We start from the raw sequence: 26760 nt of genomic DNA, 5'->3' as shown, positions 1-26760 counted from the left end.
TAATCATATTTACTGCAGTAATGCCTAAGGACCAAGCAAGAAGGGGGGCTCATGGACAAACACAGGGTAGCGGACACAGCATGGGGAACATGATATAAAACACAAGCAGAGAGAACAGTGTGCAGGCAGCAGGTGTCATGTTAGTGCTACAATTTAATTTATGTATATATTTATTTTGGGGGGGGCAGGTTTGGTTGGGAGGAGATTGGATAAATAAACAGAAAAGAAAGGGAGTGAGGAAATTGAAGGGAAGGCGTATGAGGGGGACACAGATGAGAGGGGCCGTAAAGATGAGGTGAAGAGACTGTGAGGGAGAGGAACGAAGAGGGTTTTAAATTGTCTATGTGCACCACTGCTCTCTACTGGAAGGACTAAGAACTGCTCCACTGTGTGTTGTAGGACCTATACTGCTAATAGCTTGCTCCAAGCGATACTGCTCTGTGCTTCTGGAGCAAGATGATTGGAGTTCTAATCCCACCATTGCAGTGAAGTTCTGATTAGCCATGATATGGAACACACTAAAAACCTTAGCACAGTAGGAGCAGCCAGTGCAGAAAGGGTGGGGAGCGTCCCTTTAAAATCCCTGACTCTGCCTGAGCACAGCAGAGGAAGGGGTTCTAATCTGGTGTCTGGGTAAAATTCTTCTGTTTGCAGCAATCAGCTTGTGTTTTCTGAAGGGAAGTTGCAAGCTTCATGGAATTTACTGCTCATATGTACTGAGGCGAGCACACTTCACAACAATGTGTGTGTAGGGGGAAGAGATTTTGACCACAACTTCAAGGGGAACTTCTAACCCTTAGTGAAAAAGTGCCTTGTATCAGTAATGTCCATGCAGAGCTAACAGTACCTTACTTTTTAAAGGCTCACCTGAAAGACTCAAACACAACACTGCCTGATATTTATTTTACTGTTTTAGAAGACTGTAGGGCTCAGCAGATACTGTTGGGATTTGAACATGTAGTTCTCCTCACCATTGTAAGCTATCTTCTCTGCTATGTTGTATTCCTGCTACCAAAACTTTAGGGGAGTGAGTTTGGAGTCAAAGAACTTATGAGGAATTGTTTAATTGTATACAAAGTCTGATTCTATGGCAGGAGTGTTATCCAGTAAGGAAATGGCCCAAGTCTTCCGGGACGTTGAGGAAAAATGTAAAAAACTAGCAGCTTGGGGTCTGTTCTGTTTTAATTTAGAAGCACCAGAGACAAACTACTTCACCTCTGCATGATCATATCGTCGTTTGTGTCTTTGGAGATGCTAATTCAACATTGATTGGGCTGCGGAACTTTGTGATGCCTTTAAGAGCCAGTAACTTCACTTACCAGGAGCTGAAAGACATTGTCTTTCTTGGGTCTCTGGAATATATGAAAAGAGAGTGGAAATTTATCCAGAATTTCCCAAAGCTGCTATTATTCCCGGTAAGTATTTCTCTCTTCAGTCTCTCTCTCTCACACACACACACACACACACCATTTTTAGACAGTTTTAAAGTTCAATATGTTTTTAGTAACCATGTACAACACTCCAGATTTGACACTTTTCCCTTATGATAGGAGTTTGCTTCTTTTGTCTTCCACTGGATTTTCCTTCTGCAATTCTGTATTCTCATCAGAGATGGACAAATCCGTTCAGATCCAAACTTGAACCTGAACCCAAAACTTTCTTGACAAATTTTCACTTCTCCAAAGTTTGTTTTCTTTTATGGGTGCTTCTTCACTCTCTGGTTTCCTACAGAAGCACAGAGAACCTGATCCCCACAATAAGTGGGAAAGTATCCAAAATTTGACAAGAGAAGTTCAAAGTTTTTGCAGTTTCTACTTCTGTTTCTGGACCTTTGCTGGTGAGAGGAACATTGGAGAAGTTTCTGAAATTTGTTTGCTTATCTGAACCAAACCTATGACCCTTTAATGTTCACCCTTCTCTGAGTCTCATACTCCAACTGTCTGTCCTTTTTTACCAGGGCAGCGCCCTCTCCTGTGCAGACCTGAGGGCAGTTAACATAAGGTACTGCACCATGTGTACCATCCTGTCTTCTCACGTGAGGGCTTCCACCAATCCAACTCTGGTGGACACAGAAAACATCTTAGCCACTCTTAACATCCGGTCTATGCAGTTTAAGTGCAGCTCAACTGCTGGAGGTAAGAACTTCTCAGTTATGTAGATGAGCATTTTGATGTGATGAGGCAGGGGAAAATAGAATAATCTCTGTAGCCTTTCTCAAGCAGCAGCATTAGAAGAGGAATATTTCAGTTTACTTCTGCATAAACCTTAGCAGAGGACAAATTGAAACTAATCTTTCATTGAGAGTGGTCACGACTTTGCACTAACACCATCCACGATGGTAACATGCACTTTGGTCGGCAATTTTGAGGTTTTTCAAGGCCCCATCAGTGATGGATTGTAGGTTGGGACTCTTGCCACAAGCCCTGTCCTGCTTTGTCCAACACGAAGAAGTAAAAAATGCAGCCACTGCCCTCTCTCTGGCTTAGTACTGGTATCAGATTTGGTAGGAATTAGGGGACACAAGATGGCAGTTCCCACTGTCTTGCAGCTTTGAGGTGAGGGGCACCAAGTAAGAGCAACTCCTTGGCAAGGGTCAGGGAGAATAGGAAGCCAGCTACTCTCACCAATGGGCAGCATGTATTGCAAAATATACCCACTACCACTGCCAGGAACAACCATAGGGGCCCCACAGTCCATCCTTTGGTTGCTAGGAAACTCCTGGCATAAAATAATTGTAAAAAAAATTAAAAACAGAGAAAGCTTAAGTAATGAGGTGAGTCAGGGAGTGGGGAAGGAAACTTTTTTCTGCTTGACAAACAGGTGTTTAATGGAAAGGAAAACCAGTAGGTCTCTGGGACTTATTCTCCAAGTGCTCAGAGAGCTACCCAGTGTGCTATAGCAAAACATGACTGAGTCAAATTGAAAAATTTGATGAGGAATCATCTGTGTCCTTTCTTTCTCTCCACCACCCCTTTAGACTGCTGGGCATTGCCCCCTCATCTACCACTGCTCTGGTCACTGGGTGTCCCTCCGAAAGATAAATACATCAATGACTCTTCCAAATTCAGAGCAATACTTTGGGTTTCCACCTTCTGAGGATGGGGAAGGGGTGGGGGTGCATCCATGCTTACTTCTGAAGCTTTAGTAGCTCCAGTTTTGTTTGCAAAAGCCCATGTGAATGGAGCTAATGGGCAGTGGTAGATGGCAGATGAATTGCACATTCCCTAACCTTCAACACAGGTAAGAGATTTGTATGTTTCCCCATGGGGGCTTGAGGTGGGGTGGAGGGCTGCTGTTTTAATCTAAACAGCATTTATAGCACAGAACTGCCATGGAAGCAAACAACTCCAGTCCAGCAGAATATTTATTGCATCTCTCTTCCTCCCTTCATTTGGCAAAGGAGCCAAGATTTGTCCTCCTCTTGGGAAAGGAGAAGTATTAATTAACTGAAAACAGGCTGAGAAATATATGGCTCTCCTAAGTGTTTTCCCCATACTTTATTATCATTCACAAGGCTTTTAAAACAATGGCTGTGCCAAAGGAAGATTAGAGTAAGGCAGAGACACGTTTTTAATAATAAATTGACAAAACAATATGAATATAGGATTAGAAAAGAAGAAAAAGTGACTAATAAGGGATGTTTGAGTAAGAAGTACATGTAGCTGAAACAGATTAATTAGTTAAGAAGCAATCTGTACACATATAAAGTTAGATCTATAGTTATAGATCTATATATTGACCACATAGATAGATATAGATACCGTGTGTGTGTATATATATATATTTGTCTAAATCTCTCTATCCATAGTAGACAGATATAGCTACTGTACATACATATGGAGATAGATAGATAGATAGATAGATAGATAGATCTATCTACAGGAATAAAAAGACATTTCTTTCTATCAATCACTGGCTGTCTTCTCTTCAGCATTTTTGCCTTTATCACCAGAACTTGTGATAAGCAGAATCCAAACCCCTTAGCTGCAATAACAATAATAGAGAAAAATAGAAAAACAACCCTTCCCACCCCATCTGGGTAGTTTCCTCAAGTACATTTTTATCCACTTCTCGTGGAAATACTTCTATAGCTTTATCCATCAGAAGATTTCAGAGCCCTTTACAAACTTTAATTAACCCCAACAAGCTCCCAGGCTTTTCCCCAAGGTATTATCAATGTTTTACAGTTCTTTAAACTGAGGCACAAAGAAGTTAGGCAACATGGCCCAGGTCCTCAAGGGTATTCAGGCATTGTGGGCCAAATACCTTTGTTGATCTGAGCCCATACCAATGGTCACACATCATAGGCAGGAATAGATCTCAGATCCTCAGTCCTGGGGTTTAACTACAAGACTATCCTTCTTCACACCATGTAGCTTTCCAACAATTCTGTTGGGAGATGGACAGATGACAAGACAATTTGTTCCACGGAAGCAGAGCATGTGGAATAAGATGCCTCTGATTTCCTCATTCATTAAAATGACCAAGGGGGATGGGGAAAAAATCTTCTATCATGGATAATGGAAAAGCTTGGCCAATGCTCGGCCCCAGAATAGGAGAAGCAGGGACACTGACAAGCATATAAGGAATCAGATTACTTCTCTGGAGAAGGAAAAAAAAGGCTAGTAGTTAGAGCATAGGAGTGAGAGCCAGGACCCCCAGATTATGTTTCAGGGTGGGAGTCTAGTGTACTGGTTAGAGATGGGACGATTAAAAATCGGGGCTCCTGGGTTCTCTTCCTGACTCATGGCTAGAGTGTGGGCTAGTGGTTAGAGCAGGGAACTGAGAGTCAGAGCTCCTGGGTTCTATTTATGGGTTTGGGAAGGAGTGGTATCTAGTGGTTAGAGTAAGAATCCTGGCATCAAGTCTATTCTCATCCTTACCACTGACTTGCTGTGTGTCCTTGGGCAACTACCTAGTCGTTCTGCACCCCAATTGTACACCTGTGTAATAATAGTTATAGGATTGTTGTGAAGCCAAATTAATTAAAGTTTGCAACATGCGTTGAGATCTTTGGCTGAGAGGCAATGTGGAAATGCAAATTATTCTTGTTTTTATTACTCACAACTGTGATCAGTTCTTGTTAAAAGAATTATTTCAATAAATGGAAAGAGATTCTGTCACCACTGACTCGAGCAGCTTTGACATCTTCTGACAAAAGACTGAGTTCCCCAACATGATCCCTTTCTATTTAGCCTAGGTTTTTCACTCAGGTATTTATAAAGTGCCTCTCTCCTAACTCACTTTTTAGTGAGTTCTGGAACCCTAAAGTAACTACAATCCCAATTTCATAAATCCTTGGCTACTCAGTTAAGGCCATTTCTCAGATTTACACTGTTTTCTGGGGACAGAAAAGTAGTATTCACTTAAAGGAAATTATCATCAATAAATAAAACCCCTTTTCCCTGAGCCAGCCATTAAATCTGTTTAGTGATTCACCTTCTGAGTATAAATTAGCTCTTTCCTCTTTCTAGGTTCATTAGATGTGTTGTTAAAATAGCCAACCCACTTTCTGCTTTGCTGCTGTAATTATTTGTAATTATAGGCCCAGATCCTGCAGCTGGGTCCACCTATAGGAAGTCTCTGCTGATCCAACAAAAGATTGAGGCCACATTTTACACTCCTATGGGGCTTTTCATATGAAGATCTCAAAACCGTCTTATAGACATTCACCCCTAGGAAGAAGTAAATTATTATTACACCCCATTTGCGAATGGCTAAATCAAGTCACAGAGAGGTTATATGGTTAGCCAGCAGGTTATGAACTAAGGTGGGGAGAGGTTGGAGTAGTACCCAGGTGTCCCAGCTCCCACTGCTATAACCACTAGCTTCACTTTTTCCTCGTAATTATTTTGTATTAGTCCACCTCTAAACACCACTTCTAGAAACCAAAATCGTGGTCAGTAAAAGCATCAGTGGTTAAAGGCAGGAGATACCATAAAAATATGTTATTTTTTTTGAATGACTATTTCTTTTTAATAACCTCACATATAAAAACAAAAATTCCCAGCCTTGCTAGATCAGACAGTCCTGTACTCGAAAGCTGCCTTTAGGCTGTCAGAAGGGTCTAAGGGCCCAAATTTTCAAGGGGTCTAAGGCCCAGAAAGGTGCCTACTAGCACTTTAAACACCTGCTAAGCAGGTTAGGTGTCCAACTCCCATTGATTTCAGCGGAAGTAGGGGTGCAATGCATGAGTAGCTAAGGTACATACAAGTTAGGTATCTAAATCCCCAGGTGTGGCACCAAATCTCCTGCTTGGCTGCCACCTAACTTTGTAGGCACCTAAATTCACTCAGGGTGCCTAGCTTTCCTCTGTAAAAATTCCCTAAGTGCCTAAGCTTTAGACCCTGGAATGCACTCACTGCTGCTCTATTCTCTGGGCCGTGCCACTTATCTCCCACCTAAGCCTCGGAGTGACTCCAGACCTGGGAGAAGATAGGCATTCAGCTGCCTAAGTCATGTGCAGGGCACAATCTGGTAGGCTGCCTCTGAGCAGATCTACAGGATTGGGTCCCATTCAAAAGCCAGCTGGAGGAGGAGGTAATGGCACCCACTTTATAACTTTTAACTAATGTGTGAGACCCAGGTTTAATTCCCCCGTCTGTCAGCAGAGAGAAAGGATTTGAATACAGCATGTCCCACCACACAGGAGCTGGGTCTAATCACTGAGCTATGGGATATTCTGATGTGGGGCTCCTTCAATGTCTCCTGCTGAAGCTGTTCCATTGTGGATAAATAACAAGTGATTGGAGTAGGGGAATGGGTCCTCTCCCACCTTCCAGGTGGATCCCTAACCACTATACTATAGGCTGGTCTGTGGGAGGAGCGGGGCTTGGTACACACCCGCTCCCATCAGTTAGCTTGGGGGGCTCCCTGCCTCGCATGCTGGCTTTTGTGGATCACATTCTGAGGCACCTCTCTTTCCCTGTGCATTGTTAGTAGGGACTCTAGATGCCTAACTTGGCTTTATGGATCACAGTGTTGTTCCTGTGATTTTCTAGGCACTTAAAAGTTAGGTGTTATGACATTCAGCATTGCAATGCCTAAGTCCCTTCATGGATCCTACCCTACATGGCTAACTTGCTTAGCCACTTTTGAATTTCCCAGTAGGTGCCTATTTGCATATTTAGATACCTAAATACCTTTGAAAATCTGGCCTCAAGTGCAAATTAGTGTTGATCTTTCCTTTCTCTACTAGCATTATTACAGCAGGGTCACTGTGTGTGGTGCTGAAACAGGGCCACTACTCAGGTGGCATTAACTGAGGGGAATACTTCCAGGTGAAACAGTTGAATAATGCTAGCAACTAAGGAACCTGATGAGGTCAGCTGATGATCCAAATATAAATAAGGAAGAGGGTCTTCTATTCTCTGTTTCCATTTTGGTGGGGGCAAAGGGGGAAAGAGATGAGCTTGTTTACTTGATGTAAGCCAAGTAAAAGAACTAGAAAGGGGTGGGGGAGAAAAGAGCCCACAGAGATAGAGGATGTCCAAACATTTTGCCAAACTCAGCTGGTATGAGGCTGGCAAAACCATTCATGGAGGGGCTCTGTCTCAAAAGATCCCTGATCTTGCAAACACTCAGACACATGTTTAAGTTTGAGAATGCAGATAGTCTCCTTTTTTTCCCTTTTATAAGGCTTTGGAGGAAGGAGCGGATGTATTTATAGGCAGCCATTTTCTTATTCAGCGATTTTTAATGTGTGGAGTAGGTGCCCACAGCACAGGAGAGACACCTATAGTTCTATTTTCATCTTAAGCTTTGAAAATATGAATGTACACCTGTTCCCCGGTAGAAGCAAATTAGGGCTTCTACTGTTGCAACCCACTATGGGAACTCACTGGGATAAATTGCACTAGCGTGTACAAGCTCCGTTCTATACCAGTGCAGCACATCCACACCGGGGGTTTCACTGGCATAGCTTTACAGTTGCAAGACAAAATTTAAAAAAAAAAAACCCAATGTAGACAGAGCCTAACTGTTCACAGAATTGGGGTCAGGGAGGAGACATGTAGAAGATGTCCAATAAATAGTCCAAATTAGTCCATCTGAAATAAGTGGGATTGCAGCACATCCATGAATGCAGGATTCCTTTTTTAGGGGGTGTGGAGTTCATACCAGAGAATGAATGACTGATGAAGACCTGCTGCTGGTATGACCCAGATTGATCTTGGAGACCAAGAGTAGAAAAGCATTGGCTGACAGTAACTATTGGTTTGGGAAATAGGAGGAGAGAGCATAGATTATGAAGATCATTCTTTAACATCATAATAATCTGAGGAACTAGCAAGTACAGAAGGGACCAATTTAAAATACCTGTTTATGTATGTTATGAAGCAGCAAACCTAGTTTTAAAAAAGATGGTTAAAAGCTGGACTTTTCTGTGCAATATTTATCAGTTGCTGATGGACCATTCAATTACTTGGCTGGACATCCAGCCACCTTTCTGATCCTGATTCTCCATCATCCTAAACTTTGCAGCTGTAAATAAAACCACCCCATTTCACATCTGCAACCTTGCAAAAGTTGGACATTTGTCATGATTTTGAGGCAGAAGTCCTAGGTTCCTCAGAAGTTAAGTGAACATTGTAGCTATATGAACCGAGTCTGGAGGTTTCTGTGGTTGTGTCTTGTGGTTTTGGATTTCATCATAAACATTTCAGAGAGCTCTACCCGAGCCCAGCACATCTCTTCCACACATTACCTGTCTCCGGGGTATGCAACTGAAGAGATCTTAGTGAGCCAGACCCCCCTGGAGGTCAACATTACTTACACCCACAGGAATGACCATTTGTTAGGGTCATTTTGAATGCCAAGGACTCCTAGTCTTTCCCATGGAAACTTTTAGGTTTTCCAGTAATGCTGTAATGATCACCCTGTCATGTCACTAAGTGAACAGGTTGGCAAACCTAGGTACTGAACTAAATAATCTGTGGCATAATCTAAATATATAACAGTAATTAAGTCTGACAACTTAATATGCTATTGAAATTCAAATGTACAGTAGTAATCTACAATTAAGTAATCTTTTGTAATAGCACGCTGCCAGTTTGTAAGATTTCAGGTACAGTGCTGTGTACTGTTTGGTAGCAAAAATATTGACATAAGGAAAATGCATCCAGGCAATGATCTGACATACATTCAAATCAGCTACTATAATACGTGGAAAGGTAGAAAAAGGGCAATAATTCATTTTCAGGCATTTAGCTGATGTCACCAGCCGATGTTCAGAAATGCCAGTGCATGCCCAGGAGGTGCTTTTTGTGCTGCTTCTGTGCCCCACATTTCAAATGTTTTTGGGCATTTGTGTCACCTGAATTTAGTAATTGTCAGAATAGATTAGACCAGTGACCCATCTAGGACCATATTAGTGTCTAGACAGAGAGAAGGTTCAATGAATTTTACTTCCAGACTCAGATAATACTTCTGTTATCCCTGTTTGTTCAGCCACTTTCTATAGGATTTGTAAGAGAGACGATCCACTATCCAATATCCTGTCTCTGACTGAGATGAGACCCTGCTTTTAGTCAGAGTCCCTAGTGCAGTTTGGATTCTGCCATCTTTACTTTGAATAATGCCTTACTCAATGATTAGTCCAATTAATAGTCACCTACTCAGATATTACAGTGATGGGCACTAATATAAGTACTTAGATGTTGATTGATAGAACATAAGTAAGAGAGACCGAATCAAATCCTATCCAAACAAGAGATGGGGAAAGCAGACAATCTAACACAGTCTCTGAAAACTGTCTTTAAATAAAATGAGTCTGGTTTTCCCACTGATGTAAATCAGAAATAACTCCTTGAAGGCACCCACAAAGTAAGGGGAGAATCAGGACTAATGTTTTCCAGGAGGCCTTCACATGTCTCTCTTAAACCACTGGCTTATGTCTTGAGTTCCAAAATGCAGGCCATTTTGCTTTCCCCTTCACTTTTGCTGCACATGTCCTATCCCATTTCTTTATAGCCTTCTTCAAGGGAAAAAAAAAAACACCCTTGGAGTGCAAATTGGCTTACTAGGGGCTTTGTGCCTAACAACACTATTACCAGCCCCGCTGCTCCACAGAGAGTAATTATATTTTAGTTATGATGTCAATAAGCGGCTCCCAGGAGAGCTTTTCTTTCTTAATCCTTTGAAACTCTGAGTGAATAAAATGCAGCATGGAAAAGCAAACCAAGGCAAGAAACTTTCTATTTATAGGAAGTGCTTTGGGATTTTTACATGACAATGGCATTTTTTAGGCTCAGGTAAGTGCCTTTCTGTATGTGTCAGTCTCTGAACCATTGTCTTTCTGCCTTTACCTCTCTCTTCTCTCCCCATGTTGTTGTTGATTGTTTCTGCAGAGGCAGTTGGCAGAGTGAGAACACTGGAGAATGAATCAGAGCCAAGTTATAAAAGGATCCCCATCATCACAGAGCTGAGTAAGTTATTCTTTGGGAACAAATTTCACAGAAGCGATAAGCGTACTGCATTATTTATTTACCCCCTGCCCCCTTTAAAATTCACAGACAGAAAACAACAAGCACTGCATGTCCAAGGAGCATTAAAAGGGTTGACTTAAATGTTAATTTGGTGGCTTTGAAGGAGTCAGGGGGAAAAAACCTATAACAGTGTTATAAAATCCCCAGTGTGTAGTGAGTCTGTTTAGGAGAGAAAGGATACCCTTACGGCTATGCAACTGACTACACATCAGGAGATCCGGGTTCAGTACCTGGTTCTGCTGCAGACTCCCTCTGGGATCTGGGCAAGTCCCTAAATCTCTCTGTGCCTCAGTTCCCAGTCTGTAAACTTAGGGCTAGTACCACTTCCCTCTTTCATCTCATTTGTACTACGTTGTCATCTAGAGGCGTCAGCCCACTCTCCAGAAAGACAATCCCTGTACCAAAGAGCATGCAATCTAAGTACCACCTGCCTCACAAGGGTGTGCTGTGAAGATCATTCAGAGTGATGGTGAGCAATTCAGACATTACTGTGATGAGTCCATATTAGTCTGGAGACAGCTCAAGAGCTCAACGCATTTTAGTATCAGATCCAGTGAATACGTCTGTCCTTCACATCCCATATTGTTCAGCCACTCTGGATTTCATTTATAACAGAGACAACCCACAATGCTTTTTCATGCTACTCTTGGCTGTTTCATCTTCATCCCCTGGTGATTACATACTAAATCCATTAATTAGAAACATGTGCAATGATTAACTGATTACTAGTAACATAGCAGGCAGTGTGACACCAGAGTGGTATGGCTGGGCTGCTAGTCTCCAGGGATGCGGATGTTTAGTTCCATTTAGAGTGCTGACACAAAGCAGTACTCATCAAATTAGCATAGTGTGTCGCTAGGCGTTCTGACTGGACCCTGACTCCATCAGCCACTGTTTTGTTTGGCATGATCCTTAGAAGTGCCATGTGCACTGAACAACTCAGTGACAGTTCTGTCAATTCCAGAATCACCCTCCATTCATAACTGAGCCAGAACCAATGATCTGCCCTTCCTTCTTGTCCATATGTAACCATCTCTCAGGATCATCACAGCACAGCTTATGGTAACTCTTTCAAAGCTCGATGCCCTGAGGTGGCGGTAGGAATGGCTGAGGTGGTTTGAATAGGAGGTTTACTTGTTTGTCTGAGGTTTGACAATGTTATTTTATTCATTCATTTATTTATTTATTTTATTGTTTCTCCTATTTCCATGATTTTCTGTGCTTTCCAGTTCCAGCTGGGGCAGGAAGTAACAGTACTGAAAAGTTTCAGAGTAGCAGCTGTGTTAGTCTGTATTCACAAAAGAAAAGGAGTACTTGTGGCACCTTAGAGACTAACAAATTTATTTGAGCATAAGCTTTCATGAGCTACAGCTCACTTCATCAGATGCATTCAGTGGAAAATACAGTGGGGAGATTTATATACATAGAGAACATGAAACAATGGGTGTTACCATACACACTGTAACGAGAGTGATCACTTAAGGTGAGCTATTACCAGAAGGAGAGCGGGGGCGGGGGGGACGACGACTTTTTGTAGTGATAATCAAGGTGGGCCATTTCCAGCAGTTGACAAGAACGTCTGAGGAACAGTGGGGGGTGGGGGGTGGGGGAAATAAACAAGGGGAAATAGTTTTACTTTGTGTAATGACCCATCCACTCCCAGTCTCTCTTCAAGCCTAAGTTAATTGTATCCAGTTTGCAAATTACTGAAAAGTTGTGGTGATGGAGCTTGTGGCTGGGTAGTCATTACACTTGGAGTAACTGTTAATGGAGACTCCAGAGACACATTAGAAAAATAATCACATTTCTACTGGGAGATTCTATTTGGCTGAGCTAATTGAAACTGCACCAGTTGGAGAGAAAGAAAAATGTAGCTCTCCACAGAAACCTCATTTTCACCAAAGCTGCCCAAGGTCCAGTGGCTGTACATTCTACCCATGTAGGTCTCCATCCCTATAGTATATGAACAGCTCACGTCCCTTAATGAATTTACCCTCGCAACACCCCATGATGTAGGGATGTATGACTACCTCATCTTACAGAGGTAAATGAATGAATAAATGAGTAAATGAATTCTTTGCATCAGTCTTCACTGCAGAGGATGTGAGGAAGATTCCCTCACCTGAGCCATTTCTTTTAGGTGACAAATCTGAGGAACTGTCCCAGATTGAGGTGTCTATAGAGGAGATTTTGGAACAAATTGGTAAATTAAACAATAATCAGTCATCAGGGCCAGATGGCATTCACTCAAGAGTTCTGAAAATATGAAATTGTAGAACTGCTAACTGTGGTATGTAACCTATCAGTTAAATCAGCTTTTGTACCAGATGACTGGAGGATAGCTAGTGTGACACCACTTTTAAAAATGGCTCCAGAGGTGATCCTGGCAATTACAGGCCAATAACCCTTTCAGTTCCAGGCAAATTGGTTGAAACTATAATAAAGAACAGAATTATCAGACACATGGATGAACACAATTTGTTGGGGAAGAGTCAACATGGCTTTTATAAAGGGAACTCATGCCTCACCGATCTATTAGAATTCTTTGATGGGGTCAACAAAATTAGAATTCTTTGATGAGCTCAACAGACAAGTGGATAAGGGTGATCCAGTGGATATAGTGTACTTGGACTTTCAGAAAGCCTATCACAAAGTCCCTCATCAAAGGCTCTTAAGCAAAGTCAGGAGTCATGGGATAAGAGGGAAGGTCCTCTCATGGATCAGTAACTGGTTGAAAGACTGGAAACACAAGGCAGGAATAAATGGTCGGTTTTCAGAATGGAGAGGCCTAAATAGTGGTATCTCTAGAAGTTTGCAGATGATACAAATTACTCAAATTAGTTAAATCCAAAGCTGACTGTGAAGAGTTACAAAGGGATCTCACAAAACTGGGTGACTGGGCAACAAAATGGCAGGTGGAATTCAGTGTTGATAAATGCAAAGTGATGCACCTTGGGAAACATAATCCCAACTATACATACAAAATGATGGATATGCAGTGGCAGTCAAAAAAGCGAACAGAATGTTGGGAGCCATTAGGAAAGAGAGAGATAATAAGGCAGGAAATATCATAATGCCACTATATAAATCTATGGCACCTCCACACCTGGAATCTGCGTGCAGTTCTGGTCGTCCCATCTCAAAAAAGATACATTAGAATTGGAAAAGGTACAGAGAAAGGCAACAGAAATGATTAAGCTTCCATATAGGAGAGATTAAGAAGACTGGGACTGTTCAGCTTGGAAAAGAGACACTAAGGGGAGATATGATAGAGGTCTATAAAATCATGAGTGGTATGGAGAACGTGAATAAGGAAGCGCTATTTAACCCTTCAAATAACACACAAACCAAGGGTCACCAATGAAATTAATAGGCACCAGGTAACAAAAGGAAGTACAATGCAGAGTCACCCTGTGGAACTCATTGCCAGGGGATGTTGTGAAGGCCAAAAGTATAACTTCATTCAAAAAAGAATTAGTTAAGTTCCCGGAGGATAGCTTCATCAATGGCTATGAGCCAAGATGGTCAGGGATGCAACCCCATGATCTGGATGTCCCTAAGCCTCTGACTGCCAGATGCTGGGACTGGATGACGGGATGGATCTCTTGATAATTTCCCAGTTCTGTTCATTTCCTTTGAAATATCTGGCATTAGACACTGTTGGAAGATAGGATATTGGGCTAGATGGACCATTGGTCTGGCCCAGTATGGCTGTTCTTCTGTTATGTACAGAAGGAGACTTGAGATATAGAGAGATCTCATGACTTGCTCAAGGTCATATAGGGGATCTGGGGCAGAACCAGAAATTGCCCCCAGCTCTTCTGAGTCCCAATCCAGTGCCTTAGCCACAAGACCATCCTTATTTACAACCTCAAAACAACATTTTACTGACTGATCGTACCCTATGGTCCTGATGCTGCCTTATCACAGCTTAATTTCCCATAGGTGCCAGGAAGCAGCAGAAATCATGAAAGAAGGTTGTTCTCTGAGGGTTCCAGCCTGATTTCATTAGTGTTCTGTCACATGTCTTGGTACTGATAGTTTGGAAGGGATTACAAAGCTTAGGTTTAGGACATGATGCCTCACTTAGATTGTAAGCTCTTTGGGGCATTGACCATCTTTTTGTACAGCACCTAGCACCATAGGGTACCATCCATGACTGGGATTTCTAGCCAATATTGCAATAGAAATAATAATCAAATAACACCTGTCCTACCAGCATCTCAGACCTATGGGCCACTCTGACACTTGAATTTCCCATAGTCATGCTTTGATATTCACTTGTGCTGTGGTCTGTGCTTTTATTTCTCTTGCCTCCCAGCATCTCAGAATGTTTTGAGCCAGCTGTTACGATCCAGCCCCACTGAGGAGAGAATGTGCCGTCAAGCTGATGGCTTGAGACAGGCAATGGACCAAGTGCGCAATTCCCTCCTGGATTCCATGTGGCAGTGGAGGGGAAAACACCTGAAATCAATTGACATGGCTTTGCATTTTAGTCATGTTAGATCTTTGACAAAGTAATGAATTTGGGCCAGTCCCTTCGCACATGCTTCCCTGCCCCCACTGTGGCCTAGAACAGAAATGGGAATCTGTTTGCAGACTCAGGGGTAAGGTATGAAGGCAAATGCCCTCAAGAGTTTAAGACTTGAAAGCACAAAAACAGCTGTCTTGCAAAAAGTCCCTCATATAGCTCCCTGGCCAGTGAAGCACTTATGTCTGTGCCTACCTTCCAAGCCAATGGAGGAATTACTTGCATGCTTAAAGTTAGCCATATGCATACGTGCTTTGCTGGATCAGGTCTGTGGCTAACCTCTGGTCACTGCTGGGTACTACATACCAATGTCAGCAATAAGACATCCATTACCAATGTTGCCATCTACCAAAGGCATCTTCTGAATACCAGTCACACACTGCTCAAAACCTGCCAAAAGTATCATCTTAGCACCTTAATATCTTAGATCCTTAGTATCTTTGGGTGAAATCCTGGGCCAACTGAAGTCAGTGGAAGTTTTGATGTTCATCTCCATGGGGATAGGATTTCATCCTGTGTCTTTTAGATTGCCATCTCTTCTGGGCAAGGATTGGCCTTTGCTATATGTTTGTACAACACTTAGCACAGTGGAGTCCTGACCGTGATGGCCTCTAGGAGCTGCCACAATATAACTGGTAAATAGTAAATTCCTACGAGCTCCTCAATTGCCACCTACCAAAGGAAACCTATTACAGACTCCCAGCTCCCACAGAAGCATAAGAAGGCATCAGCAGACCCAATTTCTACATTAAAAAGAGCTCTCCAGGAACTCAGACCCATTGTATTAAAAGCAGCCAAGCTGTTTCCTCTGGATTCTCATCTGCAATATGATATCTCAATTGAATCAGCATTGCCAAGCTTGGCTGGCCTCTGCTGTAATTACTGTGAGATCATGATGATATCCCAGTGAAGTACAAAGCTTACTGTGGCCCCTGAGGCCATGCCATCTCCTGGCACTTGCTGAGCCATGAGGCATGATAGACCGAAACACGGACTTTTCAGTGCCAGCATAGATCCTGAGTGCCCATGAAGGAAATAGACATGGATATAGCTGTTGGAGCATTATTCCCACATCTGGAGAGTTGTGTTACTGCCCTTATACTCTGATAGGCTGCTGCTTTCCCCTTACTTATGGGGACATGAGGAGGAGTATTCAAGGAAGGGAATTAGCCAAACCAGCCACCTCCCATCAGGCTGATCTAAAGCCCATTGAAGTCAATAGAATGTCTCACTGGGCGCAGTGGGCTTTCGTTTAGCCCAGGGAACTGGCTGGCAGGGTTCGGATTTCCAATGCAACAAACTTTGCTTGGCTACTCCCTCGAACGCAGGGTGAATGGACATTCCTCTGGAGTTACGGCTGCTAGATACCCCTGGCACAAGCGGCCAATAAGTGAAACAAATAACTTAGAAACAATAACAACCCCCCCCTAAACAGGAAAGAATGGGAAAAAAACAAAACAGGTTATTTCAATCTGTGCTAGTATGTCCATGGTTTTTATACCCAGATTCTTAAGGGCCGATCAATGGAGCAATACTGATTTATACCCGTTGAAGGTCTGACCCCCAAAATGTAGGTTGGTTAAATTTTTGTGTACAGAATACACTGCTAAATGATAATGCCAGTGTGACCGGGTATCAGAAGTCTTTCAACAGCAATGTGAAACTGGCCAATTTTAGTCACCTTCTTTAAGCATCTGTTCAAATGCCTCCTAGCTTTGCAGGGCACAAAATACATTAATCAGTAATCACAGGAAGGTTACTTGTTAAGGTTTTATTTTTAATGGAAAAAATGGGTTCTTGGTCTTAATTCCGTTGCTCATTCTGTCCCACTCCAGCTGTGTTGCTGTCATTCATCAACATTCTCACTGGCATAGCTCGAATACGAGCATATACCTAGTACATTCAGCAGCACAGCAGGTGCCTTCTGCCTGGACGATTTACACAGTCTATTAAAAACAGAAAAGAAAGTTAAAGCAATGCCATTTTTTATTATGAGGATTTCTTCAAGAACTATATGTTGGCTCTTAAATGTGGGCAAGACTGAGAGACTGCCTGATATCCCATAACTTAAGAATTGGTGTGTGAGGCGGGGGGAGGGGGTTCCAAAAAATTAACTAAGCAAATTTAAACAGCAATTTTTTTTCTTTTTTATGATTGTATAATTAAGCAGTGGAACTCACTGCTACAGGATGCTGAGGCATTATGGGTAAAAGTTTCCAAAACATTTAAGTGACTGAGAAGCCAAAGTCCCATTTTCAAAAAGTGACTTGGGAAGTCCCATTTTCAAAAAGTGACTTCAAAAAGAAACCTAAGTCATAAGTCATTTTTGAAAATGTGGCTTTATTCCTAAGTCATTTGGGTGCTTTGAAAACTTTTACCCCATGTCACTAAGGTCTGGGTTCTTGGTGTGATAAGCTTTTGTCCCAGTGCACAACTGGTCAGGTACATTAAACGCTTTTTTCCCCTTCTTCCTCTAAAGCAGTAGGTTCTGGCTAGTGCAGGAGACAGGATAATGGGCTAGGCTAATGAATCATTGTTCTGTTCTCATCCTGTATGGTAACTACAGTGTTTTTAAGATCTTTAGTGTTCCTTCTTTGATTGATTGATTGATTTTACAGACACTACATCGAATGTCCAGTTCATTGATCACCACATTAGCAGTGACTCTCAGATCCCAGAACAAGAGTTGTATCTCAGCTCCACTGGTGGTATCTTCTCAGATAGCTTTTTGGATTCTCTCTTGTCTACTGTAAGTACATCACTGACTCCTGTAACTGGTGGCCTCATAAACAACCATTCGCTAGGACAGGGACAACCGATCAAGCAATATAACAATTTCCATTTGGGATAAATCCACTAAATCTCCCATCCTGTCTCCAAAAAAAGCAGCCAATATCACCTGCTTGAGAACAAGGTGCAAGAAACCCTGCAGTAGGCAATGATGGGGTTAGTTAGAGGTTGGCTTATTCCCTAATGTAGGAGAGTTTATAGCTCTTCCAAAACTCTTGTATATTTTTAATCCTTTAAATTTTATAGCTCTAGATATTCCTGTTATCCAGAGAAATGTTTACTCCTTTTTTGAATCCTGCTTTTGGCCTCAATGATATCTTGTGGCAGTGAGTTCCACAGGGTTATGCGAATCCGGAGAACCATCAGTTCCAAGAGACATCTCATTCAGTGCACACCATTGTCAGCTCTCTCATTCTCTGTGCCAGGGGTTCTCAGACGTTATTGCACTGCAACCCCCTGCTGACAACAAAAATTACTACACGACCCCAGGAGGAGGGACCGAAGCCTGAGCCCACCTGAGCCCCACTACCCTGGGTGGGGGCGGGCAGGCCCAAAACCTGAGCCCCATCACCCCAGGTGGGGAGGGCCAAATCCAAATCCCAAGGGCTTTAGCCCCAGGCGGGGGCCTGTAATCTGATCCCTGCCATCCAGGGCTGAAGCCCTCAGACTTCGACTTCTGCCCTGGGAAGTGGTGCTCGAGCTTTGCTTTGGCCCCAGGCACCAGCAAAGCTAATGCCAGCCTTGGCGGCCCCATTAAAACAGGTTGTCCCGATCCACAGTTTGAGAACCGCTTCTCTACGCTGTATAAATAAGTTAGCTGGAGTTATTTTATAGTGTTTTCATTACAGATTTTTTTTTTTAAAGAATCCTTACTTGCTGTAAAAGATATTTAGGATGAGTCTGACTGTTTTTTAGCATGATTTAGATCAGGAGCAAGCTGTTCCTCTAAAGGGAAATGTATTCGTTCAAACCATCATTACCTTTGACACCAATTGGACCCTGTGTTGGAAATCACAATAGTAGTGCCAATAACTGAATGGCCCATGAAGACTCAAACTTCTTGCTCATCCATGGGAGGGAGGGACAGAGGGAGTGGGAGAAGGTACCTCCAGGTCCGGCTTGAGGTGCATTGGTGAGCTGAAGTGTGGAGGGACATTTGCACGACCACTACCCTGCTATAACTGATGTGGGGATAAACAAAACACTTCATTCTCCAGGGATGTCTGTCTGGCATCAGCATGGAAATTCAATTGGGCTGGATTGCAAAGCGAAGTCAATGGGAGTAGTATGTTTTCTACAAAGAGATTTAGGTGTACAACTAATTCTACACATATTGCCACAATCATAAACCCGATGTGGTCCAGATGTCTGCAAGCCCCATCAGATTAGGACCCTTGCAAAAGAGGGAAAGGTTTGAATCTGCAAAATTTTTTGGCACTGGCTCTGTATAACATTTATATCTTTAAGAGTGTGTTTAACATGGTAGATGGGATTGAAAATGTAAGGAGAGCAAAGAGAACATGACAGTTCCCCACCCCCATAACATATTCATGTCAGATCACTGACACAAGTGAGTGATACTGATGGTAGTGACGCGGATGAGGGAAAGTGTGGGGCAGTTAAGCCAATATTTTGTCAGGAAGACAGCAGTTCAATTCATAATAAGCCTGCATCTCCCAAACTGGCTGCCCTTCTTTCTTAACTGTGCCACCTCCCATCCTCCATGACCTTTGGTGCTGCAGTCAAGTTACACGTGACTTGCCTTGGATTCAGGTGTAACAAGATACTGCTTGGGCGGCAGTTTTAAAGAAATTGAATAAATACACCACAAACCTCTTGAAGGGATAAGCAGTCCAAAAAAAAAAAGAAGAGTGTCAAGTCCAGTTATGCTTTCCTGAGAAGACTCCAGTGTTAGGGAAAGTATTACATGGCTGCTAGTCACTGATATGTCAGTCAGCCTGACTGTAATTAAGGATCGCTGGTGTCAAGTGTAAAAGTAACTTGAGATCTAGCATGACCTATCTTAAAGGATAAAATTTCACTCAGGCTTCAGATCCCAAGTCAGTCCAGGAATGATCAACTCTTAGGTCTAATTTTTCAGCAGGAGAATGTCTTTGGTCAGATTCAGCTGGTCATTAAATGTAGGGAAGAAGGAAAAGAGACATGATATTGTTTAGTCAGGCAGAGGGTTGGGAAAAGCAAAGCAAGCGAATGAGAATAAAGAATAGAGGAAAGCATTCAGCTGTTAAATATCATCTCCGCTTTCCCATCATTGTGAAGATCTGCTGAAAGTTCCTGGGGTTTTGAGCTGCCTGAGAGCCAGTTTGTTGTTTTTCTGTAACGGGAAAGGACGGTGCTAGAGAGGCCAGAGTGGAGGAAAAGCAATGACAGTAGATTCCATCAAGTGAAGCATAACCCCCTCAGAAGTTGGAAGTAGAAATGGCTCTCGCGCTAACCTGATACTTGATGGCTAGCAGGACAGAAAGGAGCTATATAGTGCAAGAAGAGAGAGAGGATGGTTTTGTGGTTAAGGCACTGAAAAGAGTTCAATTAATAACTCTGCCGTAGGTTTCCTGTATGATGGGGGGCAACTCATGCAGGGCCAGGTTTGCAAATGCTCAGCACTTACAATTGGTCTGGATTTTCCATCATGCTCAGCAGCCAATATGGAGTTGATGGGACTAACTGGGTAACTGCTCAATAATGTGAGAAGAGGGTTCACAGCCTGTCCTGTCGTATGCAGTGGCATTCCAAGGGCATCCATGCTCTTCAGGCTGTAACCAAATAACAGATGGAGAAGTCAGTAGGGTCTCCCCCTTTCATCACAAGAACTTGGCTCCTTTACAGTGAGCTTGGAGATCCATTTTAAGCATACTGAAACTTGCCTGTGTGCATATACTCTTACACATCTCTTTACTTGTTTTGCCCCTTTCAAACTTCTACAGTATAGCTAAGCAAAGAAAGTACAGAATGAGGGTGACATGCAAATCCTATTAATTCACCCAAGTATGGAAATACAATTCTTTTGATGTCAAAAAGTACAGCAACGATATGTTAAATAGCTCAGCGCTCTTCAGTTAAATATGTAAAATGCAGATTCCTCTGGAGCAGTATCACTTCAGAATAACCCCAGACTACAGCTCCTTACTTTAAAAGGCTGATAATTACTCTAACAGCATTATAGCCTTTTGCCCAACAATGTGTTCACATGTTATTAAGCGGATTTGAGTTTAGCTCTGATTTAGTAACACCATTCCTTCTCCACAGCTTGTTTAGTTTTTCCTCCTGAGAATGCAGCTGACAGATTCCATAAGATTGCTACATGTGGGAAATCAGTTTTTGAGAAAGAGTAGAAATTAAATTATTCGATGCATTGAGATTATGGACAGAGGAAATCGGTTCAAATAAACATAAGAAAAATGCTTTTTTTTTTTTGCCCCAAATTTGAATTTGAACCACACACTTTTTTTTCAGGTTTGCAAAAGCTCAGTTGTCTTTTTCCCCCTACTTCTGTCTTGTAATGTTTCAGGATGTGCTTTATAGTTTCTCCAGAGAGCCTCCTTATCTAGCTTAAACGACTGGCACGGATTCTCCTTGTAGAGTTACTTACATTGTTAAGAGTGTGTTTCAGAAAGTATCTTTCTGAGTTGCTAGCATTTTTTGCCGACTATTATTGGTATAAATGAATTCACAAAGTGCAGGACAATAGAGGATTAGGCCCACTGTGTCCTGCAGAGTTTGGGCTGTACACTTAATGAGTATTCTGTTTTGTCAGTCTGGGGGGATATTTTGAAAGCTCAGTGTGTTAGTTCTGTCTTCACCAGTCTTCTTCCAAAACAGAGGGCCCATGAAGCTAAAGCGCCCTGCATAACTTTAAAAAAATATAGCCACAGAATTAGGGTGCTAGAATCAGAAGACCTGAGCTTTCTTTCCATCCCTATCACTGACGTCTGTGTGACCTTGAGCAAGCCTTTTCGCTAATTGCTGCCTCTGTTTCCCCTTTCACCCCTTGTCTGACTTGGTCTATTTAGACTGTAATCAGAGACAGATGGAAATTTGTCAACGAAATATTTTTGCATTGGAAAATACAGATTCATCAAAACAAAAACTTTTCTCAGGAAAGGGTTGGTTTCAATGAATTTCCTGTTTTGAAAAACTTTTGAAAATAGAAGTTTCAAAATTGCCAGAATGTCCCCTTTTTTGACATTTTCTCAGTGAAGAGTTCCATTTTTTGACTCCAAACAACTTTTTGTTTAGAAATTTAGGATAAGTTATTGTAAAAAGCATTTAAGAAAATAAGAAGCTCAAAATCAAAACGAAATGTTTCTGTTGACCCAATTTAGTTTCACACACACCTCTCCCAGATTTCTGGTTCATTAAGATTGTTGAGATTTTTTTCACGTTTCGTCCTGATTCAGGACAGGAATTCTTTTTCATTTTAATCTAATTGCGGGGGGGGGGGGAAGAAGTCCCATTTTCTGACCAGGTCTAGTCAAAACACTGGAGCACACACTGTGGAGAATAATCCTGCACCAGCAGGGATTGCTGTACTAGAGGTGACGGATAGGTAATTTCCATCTTAAAGTGATAGGGTGATCATTTTTGTCAGCCTGATATAAACCGGAGGTTTGTGTGTCTGCTGTGACCTTCCTTTCCAGACCTACCGTGACCACCACGTCTTGGCTCTGCTCCAGACTCTGGTGACGGGTGGGACAAGCCCTGAACTGGAGGAACAGCTGGCAGAGAAGAATGTGCTGTGTGGCAGTTTCATGAACACAGCATACGTGGCCCCCAGAGCTAGGTGCAAACTTGCGCTTATGCCTCTGTCCAAGAGGCTGTTAATGGATTCCCGGGTAAGTTATAGTACCATCTTGGTAGCGTTGCCCTTTATGAGCTTGGTTCTGATCTCACACTGGTGTAAATTAGAAGTAACTCCCCTGAAGTCAATGGAAACCCAGTGTTGAGAGTATAATCAGATCCCATATCGCTATTCAGTGCAGCATGTGAACAGCCTAACCTGTGTATATGGCATGTCCTGTATCTCAGTGTTTTATGGGGTAAATATGTCATGACCTCGCACTGATTAGTGAGTTGGTTACCAAGTGCAGTCAGTAAATATCTCCTCCCTTATCCAGCCTCACCACCTATGCAATCTGCGAGTAGCCAGTGGTGACTGTCTCAACAATATCCTGTCCATTCTGAAGCCTCCTTTATTTTACAGCAAGAGATTTTGGAACTTTCATAAGAATATGACCAGGCACAAAATATCCCAAGATTCACTTGTGTAGCTGGGATATTGGCTGTCCTAATATGATATTGACACTCTGGCCTGCTGCAAACCTCAGAGTAAAATATCACCTGAATCACCCTCTATCAACTTATCCTCTTCTTGTTCTCTTACCAAAATGCTGGTGACTACTGACCAGGGCCTGGCCTAGATGTGTCTCTTTCTCTTCCAAAGATACCTGGCTTCCTTTGTCCCTGATTGCTGTCCACGGTCATCTCTCCAGTGGTCATTATTGTCTCTTTCATACAAATCCACAGGGACCAATGGGAAGGGGGTTGGAATCCTGGCATGTATCATGTACCAAGGCAAGTGAGTGTGACTCTCAAGGCTAGGCATTGCTCATCCTTATTAAGCATTTTGAAAACCACTCTCCAAATGAAGGCCTTGATTCAGCAAAGCACTTCAGTCAATGGGACTTAAGCAAGTGCTTAAAGTTAAGAACGTGCTTATGTGCTTTGCTGAATCAGGGTTTGTCTTTTCTCTGGCTGCTGAGTGTGAAACACAACCTTGCGCACATGCCCTAGTGGAGACATAAGACTAAGCTGACATACGTAAAATTCAGGTTCATTAAGTTGGATCTGAATCTGTGGTTAGGGTGTCAGATATCCTTTCTTAATATTACTTAGATTGTAAACTCTGTAGGGCAGGGTCCTTTTTTTATTCTGTGCTTCTACAGCATCAAGCACTGTGGGGTCCATGACTGGGGCTCCTCGGTGCTACTGAAATACCAATAGTAAATAATAATAAATCTGCTAATGGACTGATCTCACCAGAGGGCTGAATGACCATTCCAGCTAAGAGTACTTTTTGTTCTCTCTCTGCAGGATTCCTTTGGAGACATTTACTGCAAAGCATTAGACTTGTTTGGAATCCTTTGCTTTGGACTCTACCGTCTGACAGAAGAGCCCAATCCATACAAGAATAGGGGAGTGCATTTTATTTGAAACTGTGTTTTATATTTACTTCAGTTTGAGCTGGGCAAGAAAGATCCAAAAAATTCTGTTTAATCAATCATAATCATAATGCTGCAATTATTTTAGATGGTGGGCAAGGAGATACAATGAATTTTGGAGTGCTCATGAAAACAAAGGAGTCAAGATTTGCTAATTACATGTGCAGTGCGGGCAGATGAAGCCTTCACATGGCTCTAACAAGACACCTCAGTCTTGACTTGAAGCTCAGATGCTAACCTAAATCTTAAACTAGAGCAGCCCCAGCTGTTCCAGTGCTGTGCCTCCATGATATCATAATCCTGGTCCCTTCCCCAGTCTGAGTCAAGATTTACACCCTTGTTATGGCTCTGGGTATCCCCTGAACAGAGACCTTTAGATATATCTACTTTTGTGGCAGTTACGGTGCCTACTATAGGCTAGCATGAGAGACAACGATGCTTATTTAATATCTGATTATTCTTTACATGTGAACACTGGCCTTTAGCGAGAGGCCAGAGTGTGATGTTAGTGGGGTTGTCCAAATTCATAGATTCCACAGATTTTAAAGTCAGAAGAGAGCACAATGATCATCTAATCTGATCTCCAGCATGACCAAGGCCAGAGAATCCCACCCAATGATTCCTGCAATGAGCCAAAAATGTTGGTTGAACTAGAGCAGCTCTCTTAAAAAGACACCCACTCTTCGAGGGATAAAGCATTTATCACATCCCTTGGCAATCTCTTCCAGTGATTAATTAACCCCAATTAAAAATTTATATCTTATTCCTAGGTATAAGTGAAGGCAGAAGAAAGCCCTATGAATGGTACAGTATAGTATGCATCTTCTAATTCAGGGGTTGGTAACCTTCGGCACGCGGTCCATCAGGGTAATCCGCTGGCGGGCCGTGAGACATTTTGTTTACGTTGACCGTCCACAGGCATGGCCCCCCGCAGCTCCCAGTGGCTGCGGTTCACTGTTCCTGGCCTATGGGAGCTGCGGGAAACAGCGGGCTGCAGGGACGTGCTGGCTGCCTCTTCCCACAGCTCCCATTGGCCAGGAACGGCAAACCATGGCCACTGGGAGCTGCGGGAGGCTGTGCCTGCGGATGGTCAACATAAACAAAATGTCTCATGGCCCGCCAGCGGATTACCCTGGTGGACCGCGTGCCGAAGGTTGCTGACCTCTGTTCTAATTATTCAAAAGGATTTTTCAAGTGCAGTTAAACATTGCAAAAAGATGCTATTCCCTAGCTATTCTGAGCATTACTTAGCAAAGGTCAAAGGACCCCACAGAGCTGTTGGATTCTCATGTTCTGGTGCTTTTCCAGGTATGCAATTGCTCGGCCCCCCAGTGATTTCAAGATGTTACCTACGGATATGGTGTTTTGCATTGTCCCATTCAGCACCACAGCAACTAGTGACCTGTCAGTTTGTGAGGAGGATCTTTCACCAAGGAGGCATCAGAGCCATACGGACAGCTCCATAAAGCAAAATTAAGTGAGACTGTGGAAATAAAAAAGAATGTATTGGTTACTAAGACCCCACAATGAGCTTTCTTGGTCATTTTTTCCTAGGGATGTAGCAGGCAATTTGAAATGCTTAAACACTGACATGAGCAACTGTGTAGCCACACAGGCTGGGATTTTCAAAAGTGCCTACAGAAGTTAGGCATCCATGTGAACCTTTTACCCATGACCTTAACTCAGATGATCAGGTAAATAATCATTTATATCTTAGCAAGCATCTTAACTCTTTCTAAATTAACACCAATGAAACTCAAATTCTCATGCAAAGTAGGAGTAACCAAAGAAATGTAAGGATTATCTTCAAATTGGTTTTGCAGTAGACCTGGGGCACAGTACTTAGCATGAGGCCACATTAGGCCTATTGTAAGTTAGCATACGTAAGTAACCTTGGGTTAAAAGATTTAGCAATATGTATCCTGTGATAGACTGTTAGACTGCAAAGGCTGTATTTAGCCCAGACTTCCTTAATGTCATTGAACAGAGAACCTTCTACCTGAGCAAATCCTTATGACAATAGTGGGAATACCCAAAATAGATAGCCTAAATGCCCAAGTATAGACAAAAGGTCAAGATGTAATCAAATATGGTCTCAGAAGTAGGAGGGTGTGGGAATAGGTGCATAAAGGGGTATTGAACCTGAGCCTTGGCAAGAATTCAGGATGACAGGATGGTGTCAACCTTAATGCTTTTCTTTCCTTAAGGGGAACCCACAGCCCCATGGATTCATGAGTTTACAAGATGTGGATTCTGCTGCTGTTTGTGTTTTTCTAATTTCTGATTTTGTTTATACTGATCGTGGTATTAATAAAATTCATGAAATCTCTTTATATGTCTTACCAATCATCTTCTTCATAATTAATCTCTAAGTAGCCACCAAAGAAAGAGGCTGTTATTAGTGACAAGTGCATTTTGCACCTCAAAATAATCATCAGGCTACACCCCGCTCGCAGAGAAGTTCAATGGAAGTTGGGCTCCCAGTTCCCAACTCTACCTTTGAAAGTAACCCATCTGCCCCCAATTAGCATTACCCACTTTTCACTGACAAGGTATCTCCCTTGGTTCTCAGGCCACACACACAGGTAAGGCATGTAACAGTTTTCTCTTCTAGACAGAAGAAAAGGAGTACTTGTGGCACCTTAGAGACTAACCAATTTATTTGAGCATAAGCTTTCGTGAGCTACAGCTCACTTCATCGGATGCATACTGTGGA

General features: G+C 42.5%; 1 protein-coding gene across 1 annotated transcript in view; it reads left to right on the top strand.

The window, feature by feature from the left end:
- KCNU1 (potassium calcium-activated channel subfamily U member 1) overlaps positions 1-25522 on the top strand; it is a gene marked incomplete at its 5' end in the record, with an annotated part of 78948 nt that extends 53426 nt beyond the window's left edge. The window contains 7 exons of the mRNA XM_084614979.1: positions 1191-1415; positions 1958-2135; positions 10347-10424; positions 17634-17764; positions 22464-22658; positions 23917-24021; positions 25357-25522. Of these exons, the coding sequence (XP_084471105.1) occupies positions 1191-1415; positions 1958-2135; positions 10347-10424; positions 17634-17764; positions 22464-22658; positions 23917-24021; positions 25357-25521 (1077 nt within the window). The 3' untranslated portion in view covers position 25522. The remainder of the gene's footprint in view (positions 1-1190; positions 1416-1957; positions 2136-10346; positions 10425-17633; positions 17765-22463; positions 22659-23916; positions 24022-25356) is intronic.
- Between the last annotated feature and the right edge of the window lie 1238 nt (positions 25523-26760).

This window comes from Lepidochelys olivacea (assembly GCF_965140295.1).
Source record: "Lepidochelys olivacea isolate rLepOli2 genome assembly, chromosome: 26".
Lineage (NCBI taxonomy): Eukaryota > Metazoa > Chordata > Testudines > Cheloniidae > Lepidochelys > Lepidochelys olivacea.
This window is presented reverse-complemented; position numbering and strand designations above follow the sequence as displayed.